General features: G+C 42.9%; 2 protein-coding genes across 2 annotated transcripts; one reads left to right on the top strand and one right to left on the bottom strand.

Annotated features, from left to right (window-relative positions):
• Positions 1 to 167: 167 nt before the first annotated feature.
• On the bottom strand, positions 168 to 17071 carry LOC135332925 (5'-3' exoribonuclease 1-like). Its single transcript, XM_064527855.1, has 30 exons — positions 16896 to 17071; positions 16543 to 16653; positions 15328 to 15459; positions 14966 to 15109; positions 14517 to 14654; positions 14190 to 14327; positions 13754 to 13921; positions 13368 to 13536; positions 13037 to 13104; positions 12707 to 12952; positions 12442 to 12534; positions 11990 to 12280; positions 11649 to 11819; positions 11264 to 11385; positions 10445 to 10664; positions 6962 to 7075; positions 6647 to 6762; positions 6163 to 6451; positions 5746 to 5951; positions 5515 to 5578; positions 5155 to 5324; positions 4554 to 4689; positions 4314 to 4376; positions 3966 to 4098; positions 2753 to 3529; positions 2054 to 2108; positions 1839 to 1917; positions 1498 to 1608; positions 1144 to 1341; positions 168 to 942 (listed from the first exon to the last, which is right to left on the bottom strand). The coding sequence occupies exons 2-30, from the start codon at positions 16615 to 16617 to the stop codon at positions 247 to 249; spliced, it is 5382 nt and encodes a 1793-aa protein (XP_064383925.1). The 5' UTR covers positions 16618 to 16653; positions 16896 to 17071; the 3' UTR covers positions 168 to 246.
• On the top strand, positions 7270 to 10176 carry LOC135332933 (serine/threonine-protein kinase TAO3-like). Its single transcript, XM_064527866.1, has 2 exons — positions 7270 to 8883; positions 9007 to 10176. Exons 1-2 carry the CDS (start codon positions 7363 to 7365, stop codon positions 9955 to 9957), a joined length of 2472 nt encoding a protein of 823 aa, XP_064383936.1. The 5' UTR covers positions 7270 to 7362; the 3' UTR covers positions 9958 to 10176.
• Positions 17072 to 18156: the final 1085 nt, after the last annotated feature.

Below are 18156 nucleotides of genomic sequence, written 5' to 3'. Positions count from 1 at the left end.
AGGCTAACTGCTATATAAGATGCATGCTCGCTCGCTCGCTCTGTGAGATGCTGGTGTCGTGCATGTGAGAAGTAGTTGAGTCATGTGCGCATGCGCAATAATTCACGCGAGTCAAAGCTCCATTGGTAGCCTTGAATCCAGGTTGATTAAAATTCGAGGCTATAGTCCCATTTTGAAACTGTTTATCATATTGAACAGTATTAATGTGCAACAATGAAAATGGAAGAAACCAGCTAATACGCAATGTTACGAATTCATGAAAGAGGCAGCTATTTGTCTCTTGGGCTTCTTGGAAGGGGTAGTAGATTGGCTGGCCTGAGCAATGTCGGCCATGGTAGGTTCACGATTGGACACAGTCCCCACAATCTCCCCGGCAATAGTGACCTCACTGATGCTCGATTTAGCCGTGTCCTCAGGTTGTACTGCTTCTGAATAATTCTCGTTCTCAGTGGGTTGCTCATTCATGGCTCCAGCCAGTGCGACACGTACAAAAGCATCTCCAACATGCTCTAAAGCTCCCGGGTTTGGTTTGTTCGAATCTGCCACAGCAACAGTTTCACCATGTTCGGGAAGATCACCTGAAGAGACAGCCAAAGCATTTATTATGCCACCTAACCGTTCAATCGTTTCCCTCGTCTCTTTGATGTCTTGCGAGCTTTTTTGGACTTGTGTAATTAGAACAGCGTTTACTGAAGTATCTCCTATCTGTTGGGAAGAGTCATTCAATTGTTGCACATTCGAAGTGGTAGGTTGATTATCAGTTGCAGAATTTGAAGCTTCTAGAGACGAGCTCTGAGATGGAGTGATATTCAGTGATTGTTTGATGTCTTGTGTGGCTGTCTGTAGTCTCTGAGCTTCTTCACTTGATATCTGATGCTTCGACACCGTAGCAACCCGGGGCTTCTTCTCGGGGGAACCTTTTACAGTCTGCTTTCTCTGGACCTGCAAAGAAGATTTTGTGAAAAGCAATGCTTGTAAAAATTGGTGGTAATCATAACAATAACGTGTACATTGTTGCACACCCAAACCCATCTCAGTCCCCTAATTAATTGTGGCCACCTCAATAATCTTTTAGAAAAGGCATTAGTACACATAAATCCATCTACATGCTACATGGTAATAATTATACATTTAGCATAATACCTGCAAAGGGACAAAGGGGCGGCTCTGAGAGAGAACCCCTCTCCCGGAGTGATGATAGGGGGGCATATGATGGGCTGGTCTGGGGGGTGGCTGTTGGGGAGTATAGTGGGGCAGAAGGGGTCGATCATAGCGGGGGCGCTGAGGAGGCATCATCATCGGGTAAGAGTAGGGGGCGGGGTAGCTGGGGTACGACGATTTCTAAAATCGATATAATTATTATGTGAATTAGCAAATTTTTCTCAACAGTTAAAAAATCACCCACGCTTGTTTAAAAAGATTGTATGAGTGCTACAAAAAATTTAAGTAACCTTAGCTGTATTAAAGATTCAGTGGGATTATCGATGTTCCACTCACCGCTAGATCAGCGTTAGCCACTGCTGCTGCACTTTGCCAGGCATCCTGTGCACTGGCAGAGGGAGGGCCGTTGTATTTCCTAGCTCCAACCTCTACATAGCCAACATAGCCCTACAGGAGTACAATATACAAATGGTACAGGGTTGGGTTAAATAGTGAACTGCATCATCAAAGAAATATCTGGTTTTCAAGGCTTGTCTCTAAATTGCAAAGTACATAATGAACCAACTAACTACAAACAATAACAGCCTCAGAGTCAACGAGAATGTCAAAGAATATTATACATTATGTATTATTATTACTGTATTATTATTACATAATAGTTTACAGGGATTTAGTACCTGGGGGGTGTTTCTGTGGAACACGTTTGGAGGGGGGTAGCCAAGAGAGTAGGCCTTGTTGTATAACACAGCCACTGGGCTGCAGAGAGAATGGGTACAAGGTTCAAAACGATTATGCTCCTGCATGTAAAGTACTACAAAACTGATAAGACAAGCCTTTCTTATCAAACAGCATAATTATAAATCATTTGCATGGCATTGTGTGCTACACTTACTCAACCATCGGTGGGGGTCCAAAGGGATACACTGGACCTTGTGGGAATATAGGACCTGCAGAGTTGTCACATTACAAGTGGCGATTGGTATGTGTAATTAACTTACATATTAAGCTACATGTATACACCCCAGAGGAGGTCGGACATCACTTGAATTTTCACTAATTATGACCTTTTAATGACATTCCAGGCCAAATTGCTTTTCGTTTTTGCTGACTCAGCAGTAGCGGCTACTGTACTTCAGCTAGTCTCATATTATATGTTAGCCGCCCTCTAAAAGTTGGGCGGCCTAATCACAAGTCTATGTTATAAGGGCGACTGATTTATGAGATAATGTTTTTGCACGTTTTCTGTCGCTGAATCTGTTGACAACTAGTTGTGTTTGGTGTCTGTGATGGTTACTGGACCTAACCCTATCAGCACATAATAGCCATTCCAGTCGTGTTCTATTGCTGAGTCAGCAAAAACGAAAAGCAATTTGGCCTGGAATGTCATTAAAAGGTCATAATTAGTGAAAGTTCAAGTGATGTCCGACCTCCTCTGTATACACCCCGTCGAGCAACTGGCTAGGAACCTGGGCTGTTATGATTACTTATAATCATTAGTCTACACTGTAACGGTTCAGTTCAACTGCACTACAAAACTTAATTGAACCTCTAAAGTGAACCTGCATGGTAAAACACAACAACACTTACTCACCTCTAGCTTGCTGTGGTGGGTACTGTGGTGGTCTTGGTAACAGTGGACCTCGAGGCTGACTCGGCTGTTGCACTGCCTCAGGCACTTCCCTCCTGACAGGCGGCTTGTTTGGACCACCAATACGGAGTATGCTCTTCAGATTAGAACTGTGGTCTTGCATTGAAGTTTTGGCAGCATCCGTGTTGTCTTCTTGAGGAAGCGTTTCTTTTTTCTCGTGAGCACTAAACATGGCTGCCACAGAGGGCGATAAATTTATCGTTTCATTTGGAGCTGGCTGATTTGAAATGGTGAGTTTTGACAGTGCGTCTACAGCTGCAGACATATCACCGTGTCCAGATTCCTGCTTGCTATTGCGTGGAGAATCAGATGGGTTTCTCAGCAATATTTTTTTAACTTCATCACCACCAGCTCGCCCTCTACTTTTTTCACGCCCACTCTTTGAAGGTCGCTCACTTCTATTGCCATACTCGGTTCTGGTTTCAGTGCTACCCCGACCTCGATAACTTCCACTCCCATACGACTGTCCTCTTCCATAACTCGGCTGTTGTTCATACACTGTTGTGGCATCAGCATAACTAGTTCCTGAATGAGTGTGACTTTTGTGAGATCTTTTCTTCTCACCATCGGCTCCGCTAAGCCTTCTTCCATGAGAGATGCTGAGCAGACAGGAGGCGGGTAGACGATAGGCCCGATTAGAGGAGCATCGCAGTTTGAGCCCACCAAGGAAGTCCTCGTCAAATAGCACTTCGTACAATGTTGGACCGTTTTCTTTGAAATCTAAAGGATTCACATAGACAGGATAAAAATTATTAGTACTGTATTGCGACAGTGTTTTTTGCGTGAAGAAGTTTGTGAACGAGCTAAATTATTTGATATTTTGAATTCTTACATGTGTACATGTACCTTTGCGATCGAGCAATGTTATACAGTATAGGTACATGTACATGTAGTTGGTGTCTTACGTTCATGTGCATTACTGCTCGCAAAATATTTGCAACTATTATTCAAACGCAAATATAAACGTTGCTAAACTGAAATCCTAAAGATGTAACCTTTGTTAATATTAAAACAAGGGGAGGTTTACGAGAAAACAATCGTGGGGGAGAAATTTTTCTTGTCCTTTTAGATATCATGACTCACTGTGCAATTGTGTCTGGACTATTATTTAATTAAGAGTATTTGTAACAACACATACAAAATAGAGAAAGTTTACCTCCCATGATGCCTGTGACAGTTCCCCTCAGGGCGAACGGCACAGCACTGTTAGAGGAGACATTGACCACTCTATCAAAGAGCCTGAACTCAGTATCTGGATCAGGGATCAGGTTGCCCTGGCGATTGGCAGGCTGGAGAACATGGAGAGATACAATTGAGATACGGTAATATACATGTGGACGTGAGTATGTACTTGTATACCTCGCTCTTACATAAGTACTGTACATGTAACAGTATACAGGCATAATTGCATAACTAGACGTAACAAGGTACAGGTATAATTATGCTACAGTCTTACAGATGTATGCAATGGAAATATGCAATATCATGTAGCTTGTGTGCAAACCTTGAACAGAGCAGATGGCTTGACCCTCAGTTTGATGGGTTTTGCTGGAGCAGCCTTCTGTCTCTGAAAGTACACGGTACACACACATAAAGGGCATACAACATATAAAGGCCCTATCAATAGACTCTTAAATGGTCGATGATCAATTGACAAACCACAAAATTTAATTCCTTGTAAAAAGTCGATCAGGCAACATAATAGCATTTCACACTTCACATTCACACCAAAGGTACAATGTACCTGCATGTCATGTAAAGCCTTCTCGATGGCTGCTATCTGTGGCTTGTCCAATGTGAGGCTGCCACAGTCCACTGCATCGGCACCCTCGCTAGGCAGACCCTTCAGCCACTCCTTCACATTACTGATAGTCTCAGGGCTGGGGGTGCATTTATTACAAAGCTGATTACATGTACGTGTAAGTATTTGGCACACGTTCACAGTGTAATGTGGTTCATATAATTATAGGGTCTCAGGATATCGCTTATTGCACATGTCATTGACAGGGTTTCATCTAGGATGGGCACGCTGTAAAATGTTTTGGCTCAGTTAATTAAGCAATTGAGTTAATCACATTAACCAATAAATATGATGTTGTCACGTAGTACTATTAAATGTGATCATGTGAAAATGGTGTGGGGGGGAGGTTCACCCCTGCCCACCCCAACTAAGCGAGACCATGCTTCTCCTATCGCCTATTACTATTATTGATTATACAACTTAAACATACCAAGGTGCAAGAAAGCACTGAAAAGGGTTCATGCTAGAATGGAGAGAGACACAAGGGACCGTTAATTGTTTGAACTTGCACTAGCAAAGCACTAAACACTGCTCATGCACTCACCCATCTTTCTTGGGGAACAGGTCCTCCTCGTAATACACATCATCTGTGGGGTTTCTTCTGATGTATCCGAACATGACCGGGAACTTTTTAATAAACTGCTTGAGAATGTCAATAGCCTCAAGGGAGAACGTCCAACCTCCCTTTTCATGTTTGCGAGCATAGCCAAGAAGCTGTAATCAGATGATACAACTCTGAAACAATTATGTTGGCATGGAGGAACCTCGTTGAAACGAGTGTGGGCCCAAAATCAATGTGGGAGTGGACACCATAAATTATGAGACTTGAGAGGCACTATAATAATTACTACGTTCACATAAATAGAGTTTTTGTGTAGTATAACATACATGTATGTACATGTACCTCTCGGTTCCTCTTAGAAAACTTCCAGTTTAATCCAATCTTGGCCTTTTCTCTGCCCTTCACGCTATAAGGAAGGAACCAAGCGCAGTCAATTTATATTGTAGGCTATAATCCATGAAAGTGTGCAAATTAGCTTCAAAGTTGGTCAAACAACATACATGTAAAGAGCCCTCTACAATGAGCAAAATAAGTGGATTGATTAACTTCTCATAAAGACAACGTGCTACTGACTTGTCTCTGGATCCTCTCTCCACCTGGATGTTCCCGGTGATCCTGGCCAGAGCTATGGGTGGGAGACCAACCTCACTTGTTACCACGTGTGATGGGAGGTAGCGCACAAAGAGCTTTCGGTTGTTTAACACAGACAGGAGCTCCGGCTCAGGCAGTGGGTTGACCTTGACTTGCACTCTAAGCTGAGCCGTGTCCACTAACATCACCTACAATTATACATGCACACACGCTGATAGAATAGCAGCAAAACTAAAACAATATGACTCATTATCTCATCCCCACTCAATACGACGTACTGCCTATATCCTATATAAACATACTTCACTTCAACAAGCATAATTATGTACAACAGCTGCTGTTAGATGGACTACCAAATCCATACACATCAGTCTCCCAGTTTTCAATAGATAAAGTTACCTCAGCCAGACTGCCATAGTGCAATGGAGATGTGATGAAGCAGTTGGACTTGACAGGGAAGAGCTCTTCCAGACTACTGACCTGCTCTTTATAGTCAGGTGCAAAGGCTGCAATGTCCCTAACAGTGGTCTGGTAAGCAAATGGCTCGGGCAATGGGGCCCATTCTTTAACGAGAGCCACTGTCCCTCTGTCCCCTTTCTTGCTCACGACATAACGCTTCCCCTGCAGGACTTGAGAATAGACAAGCAACTCCACATTGCCCAGGTTTATCCCTTGTCGCTCGGAGTACCTGTGAGGGTAGGAGGACCAATCGAGGTCATATCAAGAGCAACGGGCTAATTTGACACTTCAACAACACAGCAACTGTTACAAGACTTCCTGTAGTTTATACTCTCTGAAAATGCATTTATTTCTACCCACTACACACTCAACATAAAATGCAAACGTATTAATCCTGCGGATCAATTACTGCTCACACACTTACTGTCTGGCGATAATGGTCTTGTCCTCCCTCCACTGTTTAGCCCCACCCTCAGTTAGTACCTCTCTCCTCAGGGAGACTCCACCCCCTGGCGGTTTGGTACTCGTCGGGGCATAGCTCTGGGGAAGGAAACAATATGCAGTTTAACAGTTAGTAGAATTTAGATAGGTAACCAAGTTCATAAGGTGTTCTATGCTTCACGTACAATGATTCAGAGTCATGTACATGTACATACATGGAAGTGCTTGTGTTCACATGCATGGGAGCCAATCGTATACATACATACGCTGTATTGTGACTAAGACCATTATTACTGACATCGTGATACTTTTCTCTCCCGTCAGACACAGCACACACTTTAGCCTCGGCCAGGTAGGGCCACCCAACGTACAGTGTTCGCCCAACCAGCTCCTGAGCCAATGAATAGCAGTCCTGGGGTGGGAGGAGGCACACTTATCAATGGATATACACGTACATAAAATATTTTCTACAGAATCATTGAGCAAGATTATTCATAGGGTGTCAGTGTTGTTGCAAAGCAACTTGTACGCATATCTAGTAATAAATATTCCATAATTATAACCTTTATTCATTATTACCACATGATCACAACATAAGGGCGTGGCAACATGGTCATAATAATAATTATCACTTGTAAAGTGTGCAACAAGAGTAAACAGTTGCCCAATTTATTGCGCGCGCACACAGAATGAATTGACATGACAGACTACGAAAATTTCGAGCAATTTATCCTGAGAGAAATTCGCATCACCGAAAATGAGTTGGGACGAGGTTCCTACGCTGTTGTTATGGAGCTCGAGTATCAAGGCCTGAAATGTGCTGGCAAGAAGCTTTACCGAGTTCTCTACGAGACTGGAATTGGGCATGCAGCACGAAGGTATCTGGAGGAATGTCACCTGCTCAGTCAAACTAGGCACCCCAACATTGTCCAGTTTCTAGGAATCTGTTTTGAGGAAGGCTCTCAGTTCCCCATCCTAGTCATGGAGTTCCTCCCCACCAACTTGACCAGCTGTCTCGACCGCTACGGTATTTTCCCCAATGAGATCAACTTCTCTATCCTCCATGATGTCTCACTGGGCCTGGCCTACCTCCATGGCCAAACACCAGTCATTGTGCACAGAGATCTCTCAGCCAACAACGTTCTCTTGTCAACCAACATGACAGCCAAGATATCCGATCTGGGGGTTGCTCGAATCTTGAACCTTACCCCCCTTCAAGTGAGTCGAATGACACAGACCCCTGGCACTCCAGCATACATGCCTCCCGAAGTGATGGTTGCCGACCCCCACTACTGCACCAGTGTGGATGTGTTTTCTTTTGGGGTCATGATGATTCACACCTTCACAGCAGAGTGGCCACTACCAAAGGTTGGCCAGACACGAGTTGATCCTGTTAATCCCAATGGGCTGATATCAGTGACAGAAGCCGAACGACGTGAAGTGTTTCTCCGAAGGATTCCCCCAGATCACCCTTTGATGGACCTCATCATGCGCTGTCTCAGCAACAACCCCCAGCTAAGGCCTTCATCAGCGGAGATAATCGGTCGGGTGAGGGGGGTGGTGCTTGATCAGCCTCCCACTATTGAGAATAGAGTAGAGATGCTTCATCGAGTGAGTACACTGCTGACAGAGAAGAGAGCTTTGGAGGTGGAGATTGAGAAGAAAGCCCTCACCATTCGGGACAGAGAGGGAGAAATAATTCAACTCATGGTAGAAAGGACAGAACAGCAACAAGCGACAGAAAATGCTATGCAATGCATCGAACTTGCACACTCAGTTCATACAAGTGGACTCCAGCTACAAATTGACCAGTTGAATGAAGAACAAGAGACAGCTCAAATTGCCGTACACACTAAAGACACGATAGTTGCCGAGCTAGAAGTAAAGTGCACTGAACTAGGCGAGGAAGTTGATCAACAAATTACAAGTTGTAACTTGGCACACAAAAAACTTGATATTAAAGATGTGGAATATGCAAAACTGGAAATTGAGAATGCAACGCTAGCTTCACAAGTGACTACACTCACTTTACAAGTGGAACAAGAAAGACTTCGAACACAGACAAAAGAGGTAGCGCTCTCAGTCAAAGATTCCGTGATTTCATCGATGGCGTCAACCATAGCTATGAAAGACAGCTGTATTCGGGGGAAGGAAGACGCCATTGAACGCCTAAACACTCAACTGAGAGGTACTAGAGAATTCTTAACAAAGAAACAACAGGTAAGTAGTGCTAATATTACAATACTAATTGAATAACTAACACCCATTATAAATTACATGCTTAGAAACGAACAATTGAACTGACAGTCACATTGTATAGCATTGCACTTTACACTTATGCAGACATTGCAGGCGAGTATATCTCATAGTGTGTGCTCGGAAGCTCTGATGGATATGGCTATTGGGCAAGCTGTAGCCATTAATGGCAAGGTTTATTACGGTGGAGGATTTTGTGAGAATACCGATCACGAATACTTTGTTCAATGTTACGAGCCATCAAGAGATATATGGTCAGTTCTTCCTAACCCAGCTATCCATAGATTTGGTATGGGAGAGATTGCAGGAAAATTGGTTTTAGTAGGAGGTACGTATCAAGACTTATCACTATCAGCTACACTTAATGCCTTTGATGAGCATTCACGCATGTGGACGAAGACGATTCCACCGATGATCACAGCAAGAAGTTCACCAGCAGTAGTCAGTCTTCCAATGCACCTAGTTGTAGCAGGAGGAGAATCACAATCACACTGGGCCACTCCATTTGTTGAAATCTATAACTTTGCCGCTAACCAATGGAACAAAACCGACGAATTACCGTATGCTTGTAGGGGTATGAGAGGAACTATAATCAATAACACTGTGTACCTTATGGGTGGAGATGATTGTCTGCGTCGTTCGAACAGAATAGTGAAAGCTAAAATTGAAGATCTAATCTCCAACTCGAAACCATCGAAAGCAATACAGAACAGCGATGATACCTCACCCTCACCGTATGCATGGACTAAACTACAGAACACACCCAGCTATCGCCCATCAGCTGTAACTATATCTGGCATGGTCCTAGCTGTTGGTGGTGCAGACTCTGAAAACCTGCTTGAAATCTCACCCACACAAAGCATTTTTGCCTACTCGACATCGATGAATTCGTGGGTCCACGTTGGTGATTTGCCAGCCCCAGTAGTATTATCAGCATTCGTACCTGTCTCACAAACCGAATTTCTTATGATTGGAGGCAGAGACACAGATTGGTACTTGCAATCAAGCACCTACAAAGTCACCTTCAAGATACTTTAGGCATCCAATAGCTACGTTGCAATGTGTATTACGTTTAGTTATTATTTTGTATAAAAGCAGTGCAAATATTAAATAATTGAGATTGAAGTAATGCGACGGTAAAATTAAAACTTGAAGATTAACCTATAACGACAGGAGTGCATTCACTCCTGATAACGAGCAATGAAGTGTCCTAAAGATAATAGTGAACATGTCTGCAATAGATCCTAACTACATGTAATTTGCTACTGCCAACTTTCTCATCCTTTTCCAGCCTTGAATATTGAAGTATCCCCATAATGATAGTAAACTAGAAACGAATTTCCTAAGGATATTGCTAACTCAGCCCATTGTTGAACAGAGTACGTATAATTACAGTGCTTTTATCAGTTGACAATAATGCGCTACCATTCAGCCTGACACTGTAAATGGAAGGCTATACGCACAACAGAAACACTACGATGTAAAATGCACCCAGCAAATTATTCATTATCTGGCAAGCACAAACCTTATTCTCGTTTCTGGGTAGTAGCGTGAGAAACAAGTTATCCCCTCTGCTAGCGGCCTGGAACACCCTCACACCTCTTTTCTCCAGCGCCCCCACGTGAGGGATGTGCTTGAGGGTGGGGAAGCCAGGAAAGTGCACAGCCAGCTTCACATCCTTACATAATCCACGTACCAACTTATCCTTGGCAACCGGGAATGGATCATGAGGCAGCTCAATATAACTGAGGAGGAAATTGTTTGTGCAATAAAACGAGCTGTGCATGTATCACTATGGGCCTGAAATGTTGACAAAGTGACCCTTATCACACATGTAGCTAATTGATACAGTACTGTAGCTTTGGGGCCGTTTAAATCCCCCCTGAAAATGTGTGCTAGTGTTAGGTATGTAAAATGTACATTACTAAAATATTAGTAATGTACATTTTACATGCAAAACATGTCCATATTATAGTTAATGGGGTAAATATCCCGTGTAGATTGTTTGATAATCTACAATGTAGAGATACATGCTGTGTCTTTATGACTACCGTATAGCGGGTAAGTTTCGTGGGGTAAAAAATTCGTTCAACTCGAGAAACGGTAGTTTTCGTGAGTAAAAATTTCGTTTAGTCTCGTGGCTGCACGGCATTCCTACGTTCAGATAAGCCACGCCTACGATAAAATTTCGTGGAGGTTAGCCTGCCCACGACAATAACGAATATTTTACCCTACGAAAATTACCCGCTATACGGTACATGTATCTTAAAACAATTAACCGATATACAGTCTGAAAACTCAAGACAAAATTATACGTACTACTCTAATTTATCATACAATGTACCTGATGTGACAGTTGTCCAGCTGTGGGAACATCTGTGGCCATGGTGACGGATGGATAGTAGCGGGGACAGCCTCATCGTAATGGCTCACTAGACACACACCAAAACCATTACGGGATGCCTCCTGGAAAACACAACCATGTTCGGGTATAATTATATGCAATCAAAAATTCGGGAAAGCTGAACACGTTACATTGTATAAGTACTACATAAGTAACCACTAAACACTCAAGAGAGGACAGACTCACTGTCAGTTAAGTGCTACAGTATTGGCCCAGCAAGCTACATGTACATGCACATACTGTACAATGCTTCCGTGTTACTGTATAATAATGCTGGTTAGTGGTTAGACTATTGCACTGTACTCTGCACAACATTTGCTCTCACCTCTGGTGATAGGTGCCGCAGACAGGGACCCATGGCCTGGAGCAGTCTCTCCTCATCAATGAAGGGGATGAGTACCACCGCCTCCCATTCTTGGTCTTTCCCGTTTAGGTCCGTCTCAAAGCTCATTGGATAGAAGTCCTTCACTGGAGAGTCCTCGTTTACCATCAGACCCTGTAGCAGGGAGCATGCACAGTAAAATCAGGATATTCATGTACTACTATTTTCCGCATTATTATACTAAACTAGACGTTTGGTAACAGTAAAGCATTATACAAAGCACAAAGGCAATTTACCATAATGTACTGGACCAAGGATACAACGTATATTTATGGAACTCCCACCTGGAAGGCTTTAGGAAGCAATGACTTGCTAGCAGGTGGGAGGACACCCAGCAGCTGCTCAAAGGGGAAGAACGGTTTCCCCAAATCGAACTCGATCAAGATATCGCTAAATCCTCTAATATCGGACACGAATGGTGCGTAGTGATAGGGGTAGAACCAACTCCAAGATGGTACTCCTGAATAGTAGTAATGTAGGACCCACTGGACGCCTACAACATAGCACTTGGCCTGCTCCAACAACACGGAGCGGTCCACTTGTATGAACCCCATTTTCTGCTTGTAGTATGTCGCCTAAGGGGAGGGAAGGGCAAAGTAACTTAGTCGGGCCGGCACACATATTAAATCAAGTAGACAAAGCATATGAATGGTTTCTTTTTATAACTGTAGAGGTCTCCTGCATTGTGCCAAAATAGGCTAACTTTTGATAACAATTTTGAGAGTACCCCATGCACCTTGAACTCCACGAACTCTTTGTTGAAGTTCTTGTCTAGGTCCTTGTCTTCCTCACTGAAGTACGACTGCAAACTGCCAATGCCCAGGTCACGCTGTGTGTGTGTGGGTGTTTGTGTGTGTGTGTGTGTGGGTGTGGGTGTGTGGGGGGCTGAATTACATAAATTATGTTGGTGCTATAAGGTATCAATGATCTCGTTTCAACTGCAATTATGCAGCAAGGAAGCAAATATTAAATACAACACATGTATTCTGAGAAACAATTACCTTGATCTTCCTGATCCCTTCTGAATCTTCATCATAGTCCACCTCATCCCCGCCCCCACCAGCAAAAGCTGCCAGCTCAGCAGAAAACCCGTCATCAGGGTTAGCACCAGTCTGGGAATACCCAGTAGGCTTCCTTTTCTGGGCATGCCCAGTAGAAGCGCCCATATTTTTCTTCTGTCCGAGTTTACTCCTGCCCTCCATCCATTTCATGTCATCAAACAACTCACTGTAATGGTCTAAGTCGAACTGCAGGAAGAACGAGCGATAAATGAATCAGTGAAACAATGTGCACTGGGCTAGTACAATACGCCTAGAGGGAGGATCCGTTACCTGAGAAACTGCTCTGAGATACGCTTCAAAACTTGCCATATTCAAAGAGCCCCCATTATTGATATATCCTGCAGAGAGTTGATTGTGAACTATCAAGAATAACTATTTACGCATGCTCACTAAACTGCACAGGAACCCTAGAATAATGATAATAGCCTGCAGCTTATAAGTTACTACGTACAGCTTGAAACAAATTGATGAAATACAACACACAATATTTTAAAGCTGCCTCAGGGCTACAATGATTTTGATAATCCTTACTCCAAACCTATTGATGTCATGTAACTTGTTAAAAATATACGTGCATGCCACATTTGTGACAGAGACTGACCGTCCAAGCTGGGCAGGATATCTATGTAGGTTGCGTAGAGGAAGGGAAAAGCGTCTTGTCGAATATGTAAGTTAGGAAGGTTAGGGAGGAAGTCGTTGCCCACTAGGAACCCCATGAGTACCCAGTCATCGATGATCCTCTCAAGATCGTAGCCAAACGTCAACTTGTCCTGAAAGGGGACGTGTGTACATGTATGATCTCAATATAGACTTCGACATCAAGTGTACATACTGTACAGCGTACAGCATGATAAAGATAAGCCTTACAAGTCAGTATCTAACCAAAGTGGTATTGTGATAGAATAAATCATTACAGCACCGGCCAGTATTTTGAAAGTACGACAAGATGATTTTATTGTTTTAACTATGACATCACGTGCTCCTCACCTTGAGTGACTGGAACTCAAAGTCAAGGTACTCCCTAAGAATGGAAAGGTGCAAGAGGTGGAAGGTGATGGTGTCTGGGGTAGTCAGCTTCTTCTGGGACTTGCCAAACTTCACCTCCTCTCTTAGGAGGGAAAAGTGGGGCTCATGGGTGAGGAGTCCGAGCATAATCTGTGGAGTGTGTGTTGTGAGGAATGTGTGTGGAGTGAGTGTGTGTGTGTGTGTGTGTGTGTGTGTGTGTGTGTGTGTGTGTGTGTGGGTGCGTGTGTGCGTGAGGAGAGTGAGTGAGGCTTAACAGTGTGAGGTGAAGAAGCACTCCTTATCAGTGAGTGTATTACTAACAGTGATCTTCTGCGTAAATTTTAGTGACCCTCATACTTTGAGCAGCACTAGGGTACCTTACTCTGACCTCACAAACCCTGTGTACGTGTCAACTAACCAGATCAGCGTCGAGTCCGTAGAGGCAATGTCTTGTGTTGGGGTCAAAGTCTGGCTGTGCCTTTTGGTGTCGGATATAGTCCATGATCTTGTGTTCCCCTTCCCCCGGTACATCGTGACCTGACAACACCACCTCCACCTAAGGGGAAAATCACACAATGTGCAATTTGTTCTATTGTAACTGGAATTACGTGCAGCCTCAAGGCTGGTAACCTGTATCGTGCAATGCAAAAGAGAAAATCTGCAGTGTCACCTACTACATGTATACGTAAACATTTATCTACTAGTTTGCAGGTGTGTGGTATAGTTTCATACATGTACCACACACCTTCTGCCAGGTAGGGTCAGAGGAGATTTTATTAGCCACAAAGTACTTGAGATGTTCATGAAGCCGCGTCATGAACTCAGTGCCGGGTGTGATGCAGTTTGAGTCGAACCGAGGCTCTGTCGGGAGAACCTGACCTTTCTGTGTGTGTGTGTGTGTGTGTGTGTGTGTGTGTGTGTGTGTGTGTGTGTGTGTGTGTGTGTGTGTGTGTGTGTGTGTGTGTGTGTGTGTGTGTGTGTACACCCTCTCACTACTCCAATCAATAATCAGATTAGTATGGTAGCAATCACAAATCCTGGGCCACCCTCAAAAAGATCGTAAGTATAAGTTAACTTAATTTGCAGTTATTAGTTTAGTTTACAAGACTAGCGTAGTAGCTAGTATAGTACATGCACATGCATATAATAGTAATGCTAGCAGACGAAGCAGGAACTGTCCCATTTCTCTCTCACCTGCAGTGCTTTCCTGACCAAATCCTGAGCCTCCTTAGCGGAGCGGAATCGGCGTCCTCTCTGTTGGTTCATCTTGGCACGGGGGGCTACTCCGTCCACTGCCAGGAACATCACTCGCTGGGGCTTGATGATGCGGAACAATGCCTGAGATAATTAAATGATAGCTTATAAGTGGCAGATGGGTATTCTGAAACATTTTTTTCATCACATACATTTAATTATACATGTACCGTAGGGAGGTGGTTGATTGGATTGAGCTAATGTATGCTGTACATTAAGCGAAATTCAACAAGCATGTACAGCTCTATGCCTGACCACCCGGTCAAACCAAACACAGTTTATATGCAATTGCTTCTTTATACCTCCAAATAGGCAAAGATATTATGGAATATCTTGTCCTCTGAGATTCGAAAGGAAGGGTCATCATCGTTAGGGTGGGAACAGGTGTGGATGATCCCGTTCATGTCAAGGTAGAAGTTGTCAAACTCGGGAATCTGAAATGATACAAACACAATAATTATTATAACTACCGTATTCACCCGAATTACCGGGACACAAAAAAATAATTACGGCTTGCAGTGTCCCTTGGAATAGAGCAAGAAAAATTACGTTAAAGTCGAAGTGTCCCTTGTATTAGGGTGTCTCGTAGTAATTAAAACGAATATTTCCCCATTTAAGGTATGTACACGGCCTCGATTCCAGGCCGAGGCTAGCTCTGCAGCTAAAATGTATTTCGTGCAGTTTAGAAGCTGTGTACGCGGGTTCCATGTCTACAAAGGTGTCTTCAACCGTCAGTGACATATTACGGTGCCAGAGAGTAGAATCCAGAGAGTTTCTAACAGTTTTGAGTCTCTATCGAGCTAACATCTGCCTACTCTTCAAGATCATATCAGGGGACATACATGTAACCTATCCGAATCTTCCGTTCACCATTAAAGTCCAGCCTTACCAATTAAGACATCTGAACACTACACAGCTTTCGGTCCCATTCGCGACATCTAATAACTTCAAATTTTCCTTCTTCGCAGATACTATTACAGCCTGGAATAGTTTAGGTTTTGACACAGTTGGCATATCACTTGCATTCTTTAAAAATAAGTTACTGTAGATTAATTAAGTGTACATGTCGGTTGTTGTGTATTGTTTTTGTTAGGTAACTGATTTGAATTAGCTACTATTCTGCTATTTTCTGTTACCTTTGCTGTATGCATAAATTTGTTTAATAAAATAAAAAAAAAAACAAAAAAAAAAAACATGCTCTTTTTCGTTCTAATTAGATTGGGACGTCTAAAAATATTTACATTTCCTGTTGTTCCTTAATAATTATAGAGTGAAAAAAATTACATAAGTCCGAAGTGCCCCTTAGAATAGAGTGTCCCGGTAATTCGGGTGAATACGGTACAATACTTTGTATGCACACTATATGTACGCATGGTTAGAGATTATGCAGCTCACAGGGTGTACTCCTAAAACATGCTGTAACATGGTAGCATATAAAACAACATCTATACATGTAATACTGTACGCACTGCAGTACAGAAGTAAATACATCCGAGTCTAATCTATTTGCTGCCCACCTGGTAATCCTTGATCACTTGACTAAGGCAGGGGTACCTCTCACTGATCCAACGGTAGAATTTAGGCACACCCATCTTTGTCTCTCACTGCTACTGTAACACCGTGAATGTCTGCTCGGGATATCCCAAACAATATTATGTTGTGCATGCATGCCAACAAAAGTGTAGCTATAGTAGTTTCCACTATTAATTAAACAGATCGTAAATGACCTTGACATTACAATGATACTCTAGCTCAAGCTGCATCAATGCCATGCACACTATATTATTAACAATGTTAGTAGAACGAGAGTCCATTGTCTAGTTTCATTCTGGCCCACAATAATTACAATTAATATTTAACAGTTGCTTACCTTTTCTCGAATCAGTTCTATTTTAAGATGTAGCTGCATGTACTGTACTTAGTAGTAGATCTACTGACACTAAAACCAAGCAAAGGAGGTCGGAGCACACTTGAGATCCTAGAGCCTTGCCCTTTCTTGCGCAATGTGCACGATGACCATGAGGCAATCTAGTATGTAAGGATCATTGCCAGCAAAAAGTATATTATTGTCTATGTTAATTGTTAACCAAAATTAATTATTACAGATCAAGAATGAGTGGGGTGAACAGTGTACATTAGAATCTACTGCCGTATAGTGAATTTTTTGGGTATGGTTGCATTTTCGCTATTCGGCTCCAGAAATGTTCATGGGTTTTAATATTCAATGCCAGGAAACCACACCCACCAATAGCTTTGCATGATACCGGTGCGTGGGAGTTTATCCCAGTTTTAATTCGCGTTAACTACTCTGCCCTCTAAAAACACGAAATGTTGCACCTCACGAAAATTTCCCACTAATACGGTATTATGCCTCGAGGCATTAGTAGCGTGGGAGCGGTTCTGTCCCTCCCACGCTACTAATGAAAACCGACTGGTATCATGAGACTAATTAAAGCTGACTATGATTGTGTGCTGTGTGTGTGTGTCTATTCCAGGTGTAACTGCTCAACCGTTGCAATGCGACAAACTAACAGCTTCTATAGCCTCAGGCTTCTCTTAGCCACATACATTCTCTTTGAGCGAAAGCGAAACATGGTGAGAGGCATTAGCACAGTGCAGCTTTCACCACTCGTTATAATAGTCATTTTGTAGCAGCTTGTCACTTCCAAAGTGTTGAAGACAACTGTACAGCAACTCAGTGCAAGGAACAAACAACTACCAATACACTGTGACGTGACAACTGCATTTGCCAATAAAGTCAAGATCACAAATAAGAAATTCCAGTACTTTTAACTCATCAAAAAGATACAGCTTACATATGGCCCGATGACATCTCACCGTGCAAATACTTTGAAATTCCCAAGCAATTGTAACTTACACTGAAAAATTGTTACTGAAGCGCAGGCAACAACAGTACAAGAGGTTTGCAAGGTCTTCAAACAATGTTTTACTCGACTGCAAACAGTAATGCTAAACTACAATCATCCTCATAAACTTATCCTCATAGCTGAAGATAAGATATCCATAAAAAGCAAGAAGATAGATGTACACTATGGTGAACTAGTCATTGACTCATGCATGCATTCTTCTTGTTGCTGAATTGCATATGGCAACAGTTTGCTCGGTTTGTT

This window comes from Halichondria panicea, chromosome 3, assembly GCF_963675165.1.
Source record: "Halichondria panicea chromosome 3, odHalPani1.1, whole genome shotgun sequence".
Taxonomy (NCBI): domain Eukaryota; kingdom Metazoa; phylum Porifera; class Demospongiae; order Suberitida; family Halichondriidae; genus Halichondria; species Halichondria panicea.
This window is presented reverse-complemented; position numbering and strand designations above follow the sequence as displayed.

Bases quoted from the DNA above. Each gene is read 5' to 3' on its own strand.
- LOC135332933 (XM_064527866.1), top strand. From the start codon at position 7,363: ATGACAGACTACGAAAATTTCGAGCAATTTATCCTGAGAGAAATTCGC. The intron at 8,884-9,006 runs GTAAGTAGTGCT...ACACTTATGCAG, and splicing joins TCTTAACAAAGAAACAACAG to ACATTGCAGGCGAGTATATC.
- LOC135332925 (XM_064527855.1), bottom strand. From the start codon at position 16,617: ATGGGTGTGCCTAAATTCTACCGTTGGATCAGTGAGAGGTACCCCTGC. The intron at 10,665-11,263 runs GTACATTGTATG...TTTCCTCCTCAG, and splicing joins CTGGACAACTGTCACATCAG to TTATATTGAGCTGCCTCATG. The intron at 4,690-5,154 runs GTGAGTGCATGA...ATGCACCCCCAG, and splicing joins CTGTTCCCCAAGAAAGATGG to CCCTGAGACTATCAGTAATG.